At 37.1% G+C, this 17,385-nt stretch overlaps 6 protein-coding genes across 6 annotated transcripts; 3 read left to right on the plus strand and 3 right to left on the minus strand.

The window, feature by feature from the left end:
- Positions 1–426: 426 nt before the first annotated feature.
- On the minus strand, positions 427–1,167 carry LOC106718743. Its single transcript, XM_014512907.2, has one exon. It carries the CDS (start codon positions 1,119–1,121, stop codon positions 501–503), a length of 621 nt encoding a protein of 206 aa, XP_014368393.2. The 5' UTR covers positions 1,122–1,167; the 3' UTR covers positions 427–500.
- A 3,657-nt stretch (positions 1,168–4,824) lies between these two features.
- LOC106718742 lies at positions 4,825–5,618 on the plus strand. Its single transcript, XM_014512905.2, has one exon. It carries the CDS (start codon positions 5,122–5,124, stop codon positions 5,599–5,601), a length of 480 nt encoding a protein of 159 aa, XP_014368391.2. The 5' UTR covers positions 4,825–5,121; the 3' UTR covers positions 5,602–5,618.
- A 3,398-nt stretch (positions 5,619–9,016) lies between these two features.
- LOC106712909 (larval/pupal cuticle protein H1C) lies at positions 9,017–9,565 on the plus strand. Its single transcript, XM_014505623.2, has one exon. It carries the CDS (start codon positions 9,017–9,019, stop codon positions 9,563–9,565), a length of 549 nt encoding a protein of 182 aa, XP_014361109.2.
- Positions 9,566–12,118: 2,553 nt separating this feature from the next.
- LOC106712823 (larval/pupal cuticle protein H1C) lies at positions 12,119–12,664 on the minus strand. Its single transcript, XM_014505507.2, has one exon. It carries the CDS (start codon positions 12,662–12,664, stop codon positions 12,119–12,121), a length of 546 nt encoding a protein of 181 aa, XP_014360993.2.
- A 2,323-nt stretch (positions 12,665–14,987) lies between these two features.
- LOC106718698 (pupal cuticle protein G1A) lies at positions 14,988–15,536 on the plus strand. The gene has a single exon (XM_014512856.2). It carries the CDS (start codon positions 14,988–14,990, stop codon positions 15,534–15,536), a length of 549 nt encoding a protein of 182 aa, XP_014368342.2.
- LOC106718701 lies at positions 15,450–16,954 on the minus strand. Its single transcript, XM_014512858.2, has 3 exons — positions 16,704–16,954; positions 15,967–16,166; positions 15,450–15,519 (listed from the first exon to the last, which is right to left on the minus strand). Exons 1-2 carry the CDS (start codon positions 16,839–16,841, stop codon positions 15,981–15,983), a joined length of 324 nt encoding a protein of 107 aa, XP_014368344.2. The 5' UTR covers positions 16,842–16,954; the 3' UTR covers positions 15,450–15,519; positions 15,967–15,980.
- Between the last annotated feature and the right edge of the window lie 431 nt (positions 16,955–17,385).

Genomic DNA, 17,385 nt, shown 5'->3' on the forward strand with positions numbered 1-17,385 from the left:
AGTTCATCCCTTGAGCTATTCTGCAGATACATTCTATCAAACATCCATCTATCCATCCATACATCCTAACATTCGCCTTTATAATATTAGTAAGATTGAAATAAATCAAAATATCATAACTATCTTACTAATATTTTAAATGCGAATGTTTAGAAGAATGAATGGATGGATGGATGTTTGTTTGAAAGTATCTCCGGAACGGCTCAACGGATCTTGATGAAATTTGGCACAGATGTAGAACATAGTCTGGAGTCGCGGGCGACAGTTATCAATATTTGGCAAATTATGGAAAAATTAAAAAGAAAAAGTAGTCACGAACTTTTTCGAATATTACATTAATAGAGTGCTAAATAAAATATGTATGTACCTATATAAAGGTCCTTAAATCACACAAAATAAAAGAACGTATTCAATTCAAAATCGTGTATTTACAAAAAAAATGTCATGTCTGTACAAACGTTAGGTCGTGGTCGTTTGAGTCGTTAAACTGTTAAAGCTTCTTACTTCTTGATGTAGGGGAAAGCACCGTAACCGGACCAGTAAGAGGTACCGGGGAGAACGGCCGTGGAGTACGAGGTTGCGAGAGGGGACGACGCCACGTAGGTGGATGCAATCGGAGCTGCGAGGTAGGGAGTGGCCCACTGAGCTGACCTCTTCTTGATGAAATGAGCGGGAGCGATGTAGGAGGAGTACAGAGGGTTACCTTGGTACAAACCGGAGGAGTAGGTCAAGGCACCGGGGGCGATGTAGGAGCTGTAAGGAGTGATGTAACTGGCGTGCGAGATGAGACCGGCGGACCTCTTCTTGATCAAGTGAGTGTTCAGCGCTGACGCGTAAGGAAGGTAAGCATTGGAGTTCCAGTAGTTGTAAGGAGTCGCCCAGTTGTTTAAGTAGGTTGTAGGCACCACAGCGCTCGGGATGAATTGAGCTTCACGTTTCTTGATGAAGTGCGGGACCTCGTAGGCTAAAGAGGAGTAGTAGGGGGAGGTGACGACGCTGCTGGCGTGCTTGGTGACGGTGGTGGTCGCCGGGGCGATGTATGACTCCGAGTACGGAGTATAGAGGAATTGCGGCTCGGCGACCGCGGCGGCGAACAGGGCGCACAACACAAACTTGAACATCTTAGAGGCTTTCAGGACGACTGATGCCGATACAACGAGACACGGATTATTTATACTAAAGCAGATTACGCGTAGGACAAAATAAGGGGCGTTGTCGTTCAACGAGATACTAAGTTGACCAGGAAGCTGGTATTTACACACCGCAAGGTCATCTAGAAGCCGGGACTCGGACCATCAAACACCTGACAGTTTAATCGCAAAAAGGACAAAAAATACGTAACGCCTTCACATTTAGATCGACACCGGTTATCAGGTAATAAACAATCGACTTTCAATTTTTAAAAAATTAATTAAAATATTACTGTGGGTTTGGACTGCAGCGACACATGTATTGAAACATATTGTCACCCCATACATTCTCTTTTAAAGAATAGAGACAACGTAATATTGTAAAAGCCTAGTTATTAGGAAAAGTATTGAATTCATTTTATACCAATACTTTATAAAACTTAATAAACGTATATGCATTCTTAGATTCAACAGTAAAAAAGTTACCATGCACTTCTAAAAGTGCTATGATTTTCTAAAAGTGCATCAACAGTGGAATCCCAGTCTAAACTAACTTTTTCTTAACGCGTCGAATTTATTCACAGAAATCTGAGTAATCAGTACTAACAAAGTATATTAATTATCCTTTTTTGGACTTTATTTAAGAAAAATTTCCACTTGCATTTTGAAGTGTTGACATTTTGATCGTAAATGCTATAGTATTGTCAGTATTTACAAATGAACGCATTCTTTGGATAAATCTTTGACTTTTAAGAAACAGGATATGTCAAGCGGGCACATAACCCTCTGTGAAATAAAAATCTTACTAATATTATAAATGCAAAAGTTTAGATGATTGTTAATTGGTATCTGATAAACGGTTCAACGAATTTCGATGGCATAGATGTAGAATATAGTCTGCAAGAACACATAGGCTGCTCATTGTTTTTCTTTATTCGAGGAAGACGCAGTCACGGGTGAATCACGAATGCTTTTATTATAAAAACCTTTCTATATTACTTCTTACTAATCTTACTCATATCATAAATGCGAATTGATGTAGAACATAGCCTGGAAGAACACAGGTTACTTGTTATGACTTTTTTATTATTTGTTATTCTTTTTTTAATTTCCCAATTTTGTGTACAAAAACAGCTCTTTGCCTAGTCCATTTCTCTTTAGTCAAAAAATCACATAACGAGTTATCGGTATAAAAGAGAATTGCAAAAAATAATTATATTACTTGTAAATCGATGACTGTCGAGTGCGGGTTAAATTTATTTCTCTGAAAGGTAACTAACTATAACTGTGAATTTCCTCTGCCGAAACAGACATACGAAAACATATTCTCATCCCGCTCATTCTATTTTTGAAAAATAGAGAAAACAATATGTTTTCGTACAATTGTTTCGGCATTGGAAATTCATTATATGAATTATTGTTGAAGATTTTGGTGAGCATACACGTAGGTACATGCTCAATAAACTTTTCAATGTCGAGCAAGTACGAACGTGTGTGCTCTTTGGTTGGTTACGAGCAACAAACATTTGTCTTGTGATTTGCACCACAAAACAACTGATTTTATAAATTACAAAACACAGGTTGTTTTTTTATAACGCTGACCTCAATACATGGACAGGCTACAAACCGTGGCATTTTGGCGCTGACTTAATGATAGAGCTTAGAGAACTTCAAAAGGCGCGTTTAAGTTAAAACAAAACAAAAGCTGTCATATCTAAGCAATGGCCATTTATGGAGATCAGTGGTTTATAATAATGTCTCACGAAAGTTTAAATGATTTCAGATAAATGTCTGATAAAAAATAGTGAACTTTAAATTAACTTAATTTTCGTACGCGTAAAAATTGCAGCGACTCCGTTCGCGCGGAATAAAAAATACTTTCTGATTTTCGCTATGAAAACTGTTTCGCTTATTTCGACATAAAAGGCTAATATGTAGTTACATATTAGCCTATTCTTTCCAATATGTTATGTTTAAATTATGTAACTATAAAGTACATTATGCCTGGTTATTATGCCAGTACAGTAGGACAAGTAGCGCTAAAATCAACATAATAATGTAAACACTACATGGCGACATTGAGTCGGCAACAGTACAGTTGTCACTAAAACTTTATTGTTAATTTAGTAGCGATGCAATTAACTGCTAATGAAAGGCAACAGAGGCAATAAAGGAGCATGCAAGACACCTATTGTTAAGTGACTGCTATCTATAACATCTAAATAAGCTAATTAGTAGATGCATTGTCAACCTTCAGAGTAGAGAGGACAAACAGAAAAAGGATGTTTCCTTTTCCAATTTATCCCAAATCCTCCGCTAAATCCAATACCCCTTCCCAAGCTAAAAGAACTAAGATAGGAGATTCTGTACTTCACTAATCATAGGAAGCGCAGAATGTTCTACTTCATGCCTATCTTCTGTGAGAATGTGATATTTTACGGATTGAATCAAGGCGCATTCGGCGGCAAATGTTGTGGCGGGTGTGACCACTTTTGAAAGACACAAGTTTAATCCGGTAGAAGTACTGTATTAACTCGAATTCACTTCACAAAATTTCACACATTCACTTGAAAAGTGAATTCACTTACTATTTTTTTTTTGTAATGTAACTAGAATACGAAATATCAAGCCCCTATTCAATTAGTAACAGCATTATTAACATTATACATTTTAAAAAGTAACAAACTATCAGGCGTGCAAATTATCTTCGAATTTTTTTATCCTCCGTGTCTAAACAAAACACTTTCTTAAGACTTAAATAGATTAACAACATCTCCCTGTCCTTACCTCACTCTAATAGGTTTTCTCCAGATTTTCGTCCACTAGATCAATCTATCTTCTGTCAGTTCAGTCGTCACTCCCTTAATTATCATGTCACCTAAAGCCATCGTCTCTTCCTAGGCCTACACCTAGTAGATTCTAGATTATATGGTTTAAGTTTACCTCTCTCTTTTTGAAAAACCAAACAACATATGGAACACAGATGTATTTTTTATAATTATACCAGAAACTAAAACGTAAAATTAATTCACCAATGACCAGGATTTTCTATATTTTCAAGTTTTAAATTATCCATTAAATAAGAAAGCTCGCTTCAAGAAGCGAGCGTATATCAATCTTAAAGGCCGGCAACGCATCTGCAATTCTTCTAGTGTTGCGGATGTCCATGGGCGTCGATGATCACTTTGGTGTTCCCGCCACTCGTTTGCCCCCTTCTCTTATAAAAAAAATAATTCTCAATGCGTAATTTTGAATATTTTCCGCCACAAACATCGGAATCTAATGTCAATTTAAATCTTAACCATCACGTCAAACTCAATCATGCACAAAAAAATATTCCAGCTTTCCTTATATGGAGGTTTGGCATAGTATGTACTAATCTTCCACACCTAGAGATATAGTACGTATATATCATGTAGATGTAGAAGTATAACTGATTGATATCAGCTGTCATATCTGACTTCAATTCCTTCAGACGCATATCCAACTTGTGAGAAGTGCACTCAAATATTTAAGCACAAATTATTATCAAATTGAATTTAATATTGAAAAAAAAATCTACGCGTTATCTAAGATCACATGGCACATCCGGGACAACTACTGATTGATATTATAATTTAATTTATTTAGTCTCAATCATAAAGGTGATATGAGAATTTGTTACGTGGTTGAGTCATTAAGAAAGATGTGACCGGCAAAAAAAACGTTCCTCAGTTGTTGGCCTTACTCATAGCCGTGCTCTCGCCTGCACCGCGCGTTCAGTTACTAAATAACCACGTGAATATTGAATTTACAAAGCTTTAAATTTGTGTTATAATCAAAGGTATTAAAATACTACAATATATTTCAATTTCACAATTGCTCCGTGAAACCTTTCACTAATTTCAGACGACCTTGCGTTCGCGCCATAGTAACACACTAGCTTAGTACAGGCTATTCTAAAGTGGAACTTTCTATACGTCGCCATATTGTCAGGGGTCAGTTCGTTAAAATGTTAAGACTCGCAGTGTTGTGTCTCTTCGCGGTAACAACATCTTGTGCATTAAAAATATACCACAGTGATACAAGTGAAACAACTTTCAGACAGGACAACGCGTTTCTGACGTCATTAACTTGGTACCCGACAACACACCATCTAAGAAAACGATCAATTACAAGACCTAGTATATCTGATTTGATTCACAAAAGGTCAATATCTTTCGATCCTCCGAAATCTTATGTTCCAGCTACGCCTTACGCGGCCTCTTTCTACGCACCTCCAACACTTCGTTATTCCTATTCATCGCCATTACTTCCTAAAGGCCCTTTTGTATCCGCATATACTGCTCCTGCGCACTATATAAATAAAAGACTATCGTACTCACCCCAACCTTCGATATTCTCTCCTGTTATACCAAGTTCTTTGGTGCCTGAGTTTTCAATACCACTATATGTAGTCAAGAAAAGACATATTCCAGAAACTGAAGAATAACAACGAAGATTAGAAGACTGCTTTTATATCTATAATCTATGTCATTAAGCTAAATAAATGAAGAGATGTACTGGTGACTTTTATTTCTAGCCTTAAATATTAAGGAAATAGAAACCGGTTTGAGTGACATTAATTTCGAAATGTATACTCAAGAGGGTATATTCAAATACTGTATATTAAATAAATTTGTTTATTAATGTTGAAAGTAAAAATAAATACTTGTATACTTTTACTTCTATGTGTTGAAAAACTTTGATGAAATATTACAAGTTGAACTGACAAGGTTCCTGGCTGGAAAAGAAATAATTTTTCATCCTATTTTTTTTTAATGAATACTTATTTGTATTCAAAACACTTCTATAAACTTTAAAAACAAATTTCAAATAATATTGCAATAACTTACAATACACTATTATACATTTTTATGGATCGTGTTCCGAATTTGCAGGCATTGTTTCGTATAATCAAATTATCTCAGAAAAAACATGCCAATACATGATATCGGAACACGACAGCATTCATTATGAATCATTGTGTTGTCTACAATTAATAAATTCAGAGATCAACCGGCTTTTAAACGATTGACATTTAGGTACACATGAATACACTAATTGGATCTTTTAAAAACTTTTTAGCAGTATATCATCTTATTGAAATGTCAAATGATTTTTGTTACGACAAAAGGTTGTGTTTAATTTTTAAAAGAATATTTGAACAACAATTCATTACAATTATATTTGGAGTCGCACTATCTTTTTTTTTAAATTCATCTAGACGATGATTTTACAAGGAGCGAAGTTCCGAGATAACAAACATAAAAAGCATGCAGACAAATGAAGAACCTCTTTTAAAAAATGATTAAAAAATTGTTAAATAATGTGTTAATAAATTGTGTCTAGTTGCTCGAAGCCTAACTAAGTTAAGTTGTATTGCGTAAAAAAGATAAAATCAGACGTTAATTCTAAATCCCACAGTGTACCAGGAAAAGCAAAATATAACCTCGTTGCGCGCAAAATTTATTCTGATACCGACTCACAATAGAAATCTCGGAACTCTATTCACAACTCAGGTACTCCTTGACATCTTTATAAGGTCAGAACCACAGTGAAGGTAGAAAGATAAAAAGACAATCGCAACGACATGATTCGTTTGCAGAGGCATGAACTATGCATGCAGAGAATTCATTAGATTTCTTTTTACTGATATAATAATTTATTTAAACAATTAGAAAAGATAAATACAACAACAGAGAATATGTTTTTTTTTATAGCAAATGGTGGCAATCGAGCATGCGGCCACCTAAATTCACCAAAATGGCGAAATGACCGCTGCCTAAGATTACATTTGCCGTAGCCATTTAAGATGATTTGCCTACCTTTTAATCAACAGAAGAGGACGTACAGAGCATATTTCCCCTTCCACAAAAAAGGGTGGGAAGGGGAAGATGACCTTCAGCTCGCACACTCTTCAGAGTAAAGGTGAAATTACTTCCACTTCACTCTGTCTTCTGAGTGGTCGTGGTATTTCACGAATTGACCCGAAAAATTCGTGTAACAGATGTTTTTGCTGTACTACTGTTTAACAAAAAATTAAGTAAACACTTCTAAAGTTATGTGGTCATTTATTTCTAGCAAATTGCAGTATTTGTCTGAAAAAACCATAACAAGTTAACCTTCTTTTCAGAATGTCTATGAGAGTTATTAATCTACACCTATAATGAGTAATACCATGAGCCTTGTCCTGGAGCCAATGGTCTTCTACTGCTCTCTTCCAGTGAACAGCAACCTCGATCTATCTGTCCAAAATAAAAAAAAGATTGAAAAATCAGTTCTACGCATACGATTGTTCCATTTGTTATCACTCTCAATAACCTTGAAACTACTTTCATTAATAATTACATTTGTAACAACATGTTGTAAATGTTTAGTACCTATAGGTTAATAATTTGTTTTATTTGTTACACATTTCAATAGAGGATTAGGTACATTTCTTGGCTCTTCTGTATCAAACTGAACAATAACAAAACCATCGAATTGCCCATCTAACTGTGAGTTTACACTATCCAAACATCTATATATAACATGTCTTTTTGTCAATGTCTCTGTCTACTTAAAGAATATGCGATGGATAACAATTTATTTTCTAGGAAGGTTTTGGTAAAGGAAAGCAAGGGTCAAAATATATTGTTTGCCAAAACGTACCACACACTATTAACTTCACATTGGAAAAAAGGATGTAAAACAACATACAATTTTACTAAAACGATTACAAGTAAGAGTACAAAATAATATTATTTTATCCCAGAACAGTTCAATAGTAATTAAACGATATCTAAATGTGTAACGGCCATCAGCACGTCTTAATACAGATAAAAAAAATTAAATATCACTTGTCATAACTACCTCTTTTTAAATAACACTTCTTTTGTCTTATGTATTGATTTGATCGATCGTTTTTTATTACAGACTAGTTGTTGACTGCTATTTCGACCGTTGAAATAAAAACAATTGACCTATGGGCGCTCCAAACAAACAGTCACAATCATCAACACGTGCCAAACAAAAAACTCAAACACCCAACAAAAATAGGCATTTCCACGTTTGTCGAACATCCTTTGACTTGTGTGGAAAAAACCACAGAAACGTCGATCACGGGCACAAACAGCGAACACCAAACAAAACAGGCAACCACCAATATACACGTTCATATCGTTGTTTGGTGTTTGCTGTTCGCCGTTGTTTGCCAAGTGTGCATAGCGGGCATTATAGACAACTAGCTGTCGACCACGACTCGGTCCGCGCGGAAATAAAAAAAATACTTAACACTATGTGTTATTTCAGACTGTGTTCTACATCTTTTTATAATCTGTGCCAAATTTCATCAAGATCTGGTGAGCCGTTCTAGAAATATCTTCAAACAAATATCCATCCATATAAACATTCGCATTATTAATGTTAAAGAAAGATATTCAAAGTGTTTATTAATTTCTCATAAGTACACCAGTTTAAGAAACGCCTACATAAAATTAGTTTGCAAATCTCAGTAAGTGCAAGAAATGATGTTTGCTGTTTAAGATGCTTTTATCAGCAACAAAAGCAATGATTTCAATTACTTAGTTTGTAAAATCAAAAGTCGTTATTGCGTAGACCTAATATTGACCAATGGTATCAAAACGCTGCACCACTTACAACCGGTCCCATATAGATAAGTGGAGATGTGGTCGAAGACATGTGCTGGTTTTGCATAAATAGCCGCCAGATAATAATACAATATTGCTTAAACGCTAACGCTAGTTTGTTATACGCTCGGCCTTGATTAACATAAATATCAGCTTCCTGAACCTACGCTTTCAGCTTTGTACTAACTTTGATATAAATAAGCTCGGGAGTAAAGACAGACATCAGTCACTTCAACAATGTTCAAGTTCGTAGTACTCTCCGCTCTGGTGTGCGCCGCGGTGGCGGAGCCCGGCGTGTTTCTGGCGCCTAGCACATACGCTGCAACCATCCCGGCTCCCGTCACTAGCACCTACGTCCAGCACTCCAGCGCCATCTATCCCGCGGCCGTACCAAGCATCTACTCGGGCCTGTCATACCCGCACTACATCAAGAAGCGTGAGGCGCAGTTCTACAACGGCTACTTTGCTAACGGCGCCTACGTCGCGCCCGCAGCCCTAGCGACCCCGTACGCGTCCACCCTGGTAGCGCCCGCTGGACTCGCGGCTACATACTCGCCCGCCGTGCTGCCTTACGCTGCGCCTGCTCACTTCATCAAGAAGCGTTCCGCCTCCGCCTCCCCCCAACTGCTCGCCGCGCCCCTCGCCTCCACCTACATTGCTCCCGCGCCCCTCGCATCCACCTACGTCGCCTCCACACCTCTCGGTACCACTTACTCCGCGCCCATCTACTCCAGTGCGGCCTACTATCCCACCTTCAGCACTGGATTCCCTTTCATCAAGAAGTAATTTAAATTTCTACAACTAAAAAGACTCCTTAAGAAAATAGACCCTCCATTCGGGTTTTCATACAAACAAATGCAATGTTTAAAAACTGTATTTTAAAATTCTACGGAGTGCCATAGCAATTTTGTATTAAATAAATGCATACTTATAGTTAAATTGTCTTTTAAATTTAGAACTACTATCCTCTCACAATAAAAGGTTCTTGATTAATTCAATCAAGGACAGCTTAAAACAACAACAGCGTAATCACACCCGTAACTACACACAGATAGATGGACGTCGGTTTCGGATGATATTAATACGGGCGGTATTCTTGAGTATTTTAATAAGGACGGTATAACTACTTTTGGTACGGCCCCGACCACTCTGACTGACTCATAAATTTCTTTGTCTATCTCCTTTAATTCATCCTTACAACGTGTCTGAACCATCTCAGCATCATTTTCGACTCTACTCACAACATCCTTTTTTAAACCTCATTCTTCCTTAAACTATTTCATATCCTATCGCTCACAGCCACTCCTATAATACTACTCAAAGATCGCATTTCCACTGCATTAATTTCTTTCTTATATCCTCGTCGTGCCATAACTAAGTCTCACTTAAATTAAATAAAGTTATTAACCAGACTAGTTAGAGCCCAAAATCAGCAATTCTTCTTGGGCTGTTCTTGACTTTACCATTTACTGATAACATGTGTTTTAACAATATAATTCTTATTAGCATAGAGAACTAATGAATTTTGATAAGCTGTTAAAGTTCAAAACATTCTCGTGTCACAATGTTAGTTACCATACTCCTTCTAAACGGCTTGACCGATTTTTATGTAATTTTATATACATATATTCAGTAGGTCTGAGAATCGGCTACTACATATTTTTCATACCCCTTTTGAAAGTTTTTTAATTGCGCGCGGACGGAGTCGCGGGTGACAGCTAGTAACGATATAAAGAAGAGCCAATCTCACGATATGATAGGCTTTACATCAGTTTAAAAAGTGAAATTTTTGGTAATGTGAGGTTATATTAATGTACAAGTCACACAGAAGACAGGCGTGAAGTGGAAGTAATTCCGCGTTTCATCTGATCAGTGTGTATGCCAAATTCCAGACTTTCTCCCTTTCTCATCCTGTTCTTATAAGGATGATTTTGGAAAGGGAAATGAATCTCGCCGGGGAGGGGACGTATATACGTACGTGCGTACGTAAGAAATTTCCCCTTTCTTTACACGTTTAACCATGCCATAAACTGATGGAAAAATTGACCCTGAAAACTTGTTCAAATCCTTTGTTGAACGAAGATACGAATTTTTGAAAAAAAATGTATACAAGCCATATTGTCTAAATGCTCAACGCCCAATGGTAAAATGAGATATCGACGCTGGAAAGCATAAATACTGTAACCCTTGAAATCGCGAATATGTTTTTCACACGTCAATAATTTCAACCATTATCAAACGATAATGATTTTATTATAGGTTAGCACAAACTACACAACATTGCTAAATACCGCATGCTTGGAGGCGTATCAGCTCACGAGTTATGATTTTTTGGCTCTCCTGTAAAGTTCATACTTTCGGGGTTACAGCGTTTATGCTTTCCAGCGTCGATATAAGTTGATAGTATACGTACCGACAAAAACCTTCAACGCAAAATTTCTGGTCTTTAGGCCTCTTATCTAAGCTCTTATCCCTCTTAGATGGGATCGGTTAAAGAGGTTTATAAACCTTAATGATAAATTATGACGGACGGCCACCAGCCTGTCGCCAAGTGTGCGCCTTATCTAAGGAGTGAAATATATTAGAAGATACACTCTTCATTATAATGCTTTGCAGGATAAATTTGAAAAAAGCTCTAAACACGTATACTATATGTAGTTAATTACTAGCTGTGCCCGCGACTTCATCCACGTTAAATGACGGACGGCCACCAGCCTGTCGCCAAGTGTGCGCCTTATCTAAGGAGTGAAATATATTAGAAGATACACTCTTCATTATAATGCTTTCCAGGATAAATTTGAAAAAAGCTCTAAACACGTATACTATATGTAGTTAATTACTAGCTGTGCCCGCGACTTCATCCACGTTAAATACTGTCTTCGGTAGCCTTTTTAATTACTTAGGCTAATTAATAGACTTGTAATTAAAAAAAAATTACAACAAAACATGTTAAACTTACAAAACATTCACATAAATCTTACATATTCGCAAACTTTCGTTCCCTATTCTATTCCCTATTATTATTTTACAACCTTGAGGGTAAAAACTTTTACAAACTTTAAATGTTATATATTTATATGAAATTAACAGCCCAAAAAATAAGATTAAAGCTTTTAACTGTTAACTATTTTGGAGGAATCAAGACACTTCGTTTTGCTACGAAATCGTACATAAATATTTACCTACATTTACAAAGTTGCTCCTGTAAATGTTTAAAATAATGTTTTGTAACATAAAATAAAAGTAAAATGTATTTAAGGTGTATCTTTATTTGGCCGTGGTCATTCCCTGCATATGGTATTAAATTTGTAGTATTTTAATAGTTCCGTTTTATGGAGTTTACTTCTTGATGAAAGGGAATCCCGCGTTGTAGGGGTAGTACGCCGCGCTAGAGTAGATGGGTGCGGGGTCAGTGGCAGTGAAGGGCGCGGAGGTGATGTAGGTGGAGGCTATGGGCGCGGAGGCGACGTAAGTGGAGGTGAGGGGAGCGGCGAGCAGCTGGGGGGAGGCGGAGGCGGAACGCTTCTTGATGAAGTGAGCAGGCGCAGCGTAAGGCAGCACGGCGGGCGAGTACGCAGCCGCGAGGCCGGCGGGCGCTACCAGGGTGGACGCGTACGGGGTCGCCAGGGCAGCGGGCGCGACGTAGGCGCCGTTAGCGATGTAGCCATTGTAGAACTGCGCTTCGCGCTTCTTGATGAAGTGAGGGTAGGACAGGCTTGAGTAGATGCTTGGTACGGCCGCGGGATAGATGGCGCTGGATTGCTGCACGTAGGTGCTAGTGACGGGAGCCGGGATGGCCGCCGTGTATGTGCTTGGCGCCAGGAACACGCCTGGCTCTGCCACCGCGGCGCATACAAGAGCGGACAATACTACAAACTTGAACATTGTTGAAGCGACTGATGCCTACATAGATGAAAGCAATCTATTTATACGTTTTTAATAACGTGGGCGACGCATACTGTCTGTACAAAGATTACATGCAGGAAGCTTGATCTTTACTTACAAGGTCTTTGAAGAAATTTAGTATCGAGCTTACATATCTATCGGAGTCTACGTACATATTTCTCTTTGTTAAACTAGTTTATTAGTTACAAAAACTTTGTTACAAAAACAAAAACCTAAAGGGGTAGACAGTGTTTACGGATATCGGACAAGTCATTGGCGCACCTCTATAGGTTCTTTTTTCACATATTATATACGTACACACATGCTTGTCTATTTCCTTTCTTTACGGCAACAACAACATCAGTTGCACGAATTGGCCGGCTCGCCCGGTGAAATACCACCACACAGAAGACAGACGTTAAGTGGAAGTAATTCCGCGTTTCGTCTGATGAGTGTGGTTCCGGAGGCCTAATTTTAGTCCTTTTTCCTTTCCCACCCCTTTTCTTATAAGGAAAGGATGGGAAGGGGAGGTGGATTTGATGGAGGAGATGCATAGGAAGGTTAAATATTCTCTTTTTGTGCGTCTCCTTCGTCGATTAAGGGTAGGCAACGCATCTGCAATTGCGAATGTCTATGGGGAGTGGTCGCTTCGCCATTTCGGCGAATTCATGTGGCCGCTTGCCACCTTGTAATAAAAAAACTGATGCAATAAGTTTTGTAGAACGTCTCGCCTATCTTCTAAGTTCTTTGAATTTTAAGCAAATATCAGAAAGAGTGCTATACAATTTTCTCTGATATATCAATATCTGTGCTTTTTGTCGGTCCCAGAATAATTTCTTAATTTACTTATAATAAAATATGTATGTATTAAAATTAATCTTAAACTCCATACACGTAGAACTAATCTTTGCTTCATAAAAATACAAAACGCTTTGCCTCAATGCAAAACAGTTGCAGGACAAGCTCTAGCATAGTAACAATTTTATTTTATTTATAGTAATAAATTTACATAAAACTTAATTGGTATCTGTTAAGAACATTGAACAATGAACCGCCTTCACATTTGAGTTGTGCGTAGTAAAAGTGAAGCCGGTTTATTACTTGAAATTTCAAGTTTTGATCTTTCAGGCTAAGAGTAGACGAACGGAAAGACATATATAAATTAACATTGAAATGTCACTCAGTTAAACAAGAAAAAAATGAGAACAAATGGCTACAAGGGTAGAGGAAGACAAAAGAAAGTACGAATGGATGGTGTGAAAAAGATGTATATTTTTTTTATAATGCCCTTAAGGGTGAAGATATGGCTTCACCCCGAAGAGTGAATTTAGATATGTCGACTGGTATATATGTATATAAAAAATTATCAAATCCTAATTCAAACGTTTGAATTAGGGATCACAAGCTGCTTCCCATGCGGCTTCATTCCCATGGAATTCCATTTTATTTTGTAACATAGAAAGGGGCTTTGTTTTATTGAATTACCGTTACCATGGAAACCATCCATCTTTGCTGCTCTTGGCTTGCAAATTTTGTCCCTATCTCGCATAACAATTTTTTTTAATTTACTTACCAAGCTTAATGAAGTATAGGGTTTATTATTATAAAAAGAATTATCCAAAAATATACCGTGATAGCTACGATCCTGCGTTATAAAGAAGTGTGTGCTTACACTTTATTATGTTAGTATAGATTAGAGAAAGGCAGCGACTAGTTTACAATCTACATGTCGCCCTTTTTCGTTTTAATTTGGTAAATTATTATTTATTTATTTTTTATTTATATAAACAATTAGCTTTTGCTCGCGACTCCGTCCGTGAGGAATTAAAAAAAATCTTTATAATTGGCATATGTGTTCTTCCACATTATGTTCTACATCTGTGCCAAATTTCAGCAACATCCATGCAACCGTTCCGAAGATACCTTCAAACAAACATCCATCCATCGATTCATCTAATCATTCGCATTTATAATATTAGTAAGATTAGAATCTATGGCTAACATGAATTAAACGAATGGAGCAATGCTACTTGTATATTTTCTGAAGAATAACTAAGTATCGAATAGTAGGATCTTAATGACTTATCACAAAACATCAGATGAGACCGTGGTCTTTAACCGAAACTGGGTAAAAATTTTTATATAAAAAAATTAGGTTTATTTTATTCAGAGATTTCTTGCTGACCTTCAATTTATTGTACTAAATATCAAGCTTCCTGACTCAGCTTTGCGATCGTTGAACTAAATCTCCATTATTTATCTCAGTGCGAGTTTTCATATAAATACACTAAGACAAGCTCAACAAGCATCAGTCATTTCAACAATGTTCAAGTTTGTAGTACTCTCCGCTCTTGTGTGCGCCGCGGTGGCAGAGCCAGGCGTGTTCCTGGCGCCAAGCACTTACACGGCGGCCATCCCGGCTCCCGTCACTAGCACCTACGTGCAGCAATCCAGCGCCATCTACCCCGCGGCCGTACCAAGCATCTACTCAAGCCTGTCCTACCCTCACTACATCAAGAAGCGTGAGGCGCAGTTCTACAACGGCTACATCGCTAACGGCGCCTACGTCGCGCCCGCTGCCCTGGCGACCCCGTACGCGTCCACCCTGGTAGCGCCCGCCGGCCTCGCGGCTGCGTACTCGCCCGCCGTGCTGCCTTACGCTGCGCCTGCTCACTTCATCAAGAAGCGTTCCGCCTCCGCCTCCCCCCAACTGCTCGCCGCTCCCCTCACCTCCACTTACGTCGCCTCCGCGCCTCTCGCTTCCAGCTACATCGCCTCCGCACCCCTCGCTACCACTTACTCCACTCCTATCTACTCCAGTGCAGCATACTATCCCACCTTCAGCACTGGATTCCCTTTCATCAAGAAGTAAGATAATGAAGAGGTCTTGAAGCATTGTTTCTCACATCAATTAAAAGGCTTTAGATCATGATTACTTGGACATTCATCATTTCTATTAAAACTTATTAGTGAGATTTTTGTTTTTTTCTTTAATATCCAAATACTGAATTTAATCCTATAAGTTTTTCAATACCTACTTGGTACATAATCGTTCAAAATTAGAATAGTAAGTTATTTACACACCAAATTGGCTGAATAAGTTAGTATCTACTTTTTATAATTTTATAATAGCAACACAATAGGATTAATTGATTTTTCTACAATAAGCTAGTAACTGAGATTGTATTTAGTTTCTTTTTTCTATTTATCTATCAATACAATAAGGTAATATTGCTTATAAAAACAATGTATCTATAACATAAAAAATGGGATTTAAATATAATTAAATTAAAACTACCTACAAAATTAAAGAATGTTAATCTTTTGGTCTTCTTATTGATGCAACCTGTTCATTGATTTCAACAATCATTTCTGCAGATTTTTGAATGTTTTCAAATTGATAACCAATATGTATTCCAATTAGTTGCATCTTCTTCAAATTTTCCTCGCTATTTTCCATCACATGTTCAATTGCCGCCATATCACGTGCTGCTTTTGATAGCTGCAAAACAATTTTTTTTTATTAAATCTTACTAATATTATAAAGGCGAATGTTTCGATGGATGGATGGATGGATAGATGAATATTTGTTTGAAGGTATATCCAGAATGGCTTAACGGATCTAGATAAAATTTAGCATAGATGTAGACAATAGTCTGGAAGAACACATAAGCTACTTATATTTTGGTTTTATTTAATTTCGCGTGAACGGAGTCGCATGCGACATATAGTGTAATTAAAAATTTAGTTTATCATCATATTAGGTCCAAAACATTCAACATTATATTTATCAATAGACAGGACATGAAATAAAATGCAATTTACAATCAGTTACCAGTAAGTAACAAGTCTAATTTGCAATATCCACATGTGTAGAGACCCTTATTTGCTACTTAGGTTTACGCTACAGATCAAAATGATTGAATTGTTTGTAAGGTAATATTTTGAGCGTCCGCTCCATAACTGATTTATTTGAAACATTTTGGGCCCAATACACAAATATCAAGTAATGAATTTTTACATTTATTGTATTCTCTACCTCATTAGATTTAGATCCTCGTTGAATTTGCCTGGCGAGAGAGGAAATGTTATTCATGTTAACTTGCACCCGTTCAGCCAATCTTTGTTTTGATTCGGCGAACAAGGAGCGAGCACTACTAGATGATGCCGAAGTCATCGTACCCTCTCTAGTCTTTTAAGAACTTAAACCAGTTTGATTACAATAATACTCATAACATTTTTTATAAAACTGCCTTTTATTTACGTTTTTTTAAATTGTTCTTGTGTGATATCTTTTTTTGTCAATGTAGCTGTCAATCTGGCTGTCAGCTGCTATTGGCGTATGTTGAATGAAGGATAGTGATGTTCTATGGAATCGATTTTAATTTGACACAATGACAAAATTCCAACATTTTACATAATCGTACCTCTTGCTGTTGCTATTCTCACAGTATTAAGCTATTTGTCGTTTTTCTTATTTATTTTGTCATTTTTCAAATCAAAATTAATATTAAGGAATTTTAGTTCCTTTTCTAGGTTATTCTATTAGAAAGTGATAAAAATTTTCACGTTTAAGCAAAACTTGAAGAACCAATGAAATTATTGTTATGAAAACGAATACATTTTAGTCTATGCATAGCATGTGCCGAAAGCATTCGATTTATTTGTTTATCTGTATATGAACCTGACTTTTTGCTCGTCACGGAACGTTTTGTTGTAGG

Source organism: Papilio machaon, chromosome 26 (assembly GCF_912999745.1).
Source record: "Papilio machaon chromosome 26, ilPapMach1.1, whole genome shotgun sequence".
Taxonomy (NCBI): domain Eukaryota; kingdom Metazoa; phylum Arthropoda; class Insecta; order Lepidoptera; family Papilionidae; genus Papilio; species Papilio machaon.

Coding starts and splice junctions, on each gene's coding strand:
- LOC106718743 (XM_014512907.2), bottom strand. CDS start 1,121: ATGTTCAAGTTTGTGTTGTGCGCCCTGTTCGCCGCCGCGGTCGCCGAG.
- LOC106718742 (XM_014512905.2), top strand. CDS start 5,122: ATGTTAAGACTCGCAGTGTTGTGTCTCTTCGCGGTAACAACATCTTGT.
- LOC106712909 (XM_014505623.2), top strand. CDS start 9,017: ATGTTCAAGTTCGTAGTACTCTCCGCTCTGGTGTGCGCCGCGGTGGCG.
- LOC106712823 (XM_014505507.2), bottom strand. CDS start 12,664: ATGTTCAAGTTTGTAGTATTGTCCGCTCTTGTATGCGCCGCGGTGGCA.
- LOC106718698 (XM_014512856.2), top strand. CDS start 14,988: ATGTTCAAGTTTGTAGTACTCTCCGCTCTTGTGTGCGCCGCGGTGGCA.
- LOC106718701 (XM_014512858.2), bottom strand. CDS start 16,841: ATGACTTCGGCATCATCTAGTAGTGCTCGCTCCTTGTTCGCCGAATCA. Junction 16,167..16,703: donor GAGGATCTAAATCTAATGAG/GTAGAGAATACA, acceptor ATTGTTTTGCAG/CTATCAAAAGCAGCACGTGA.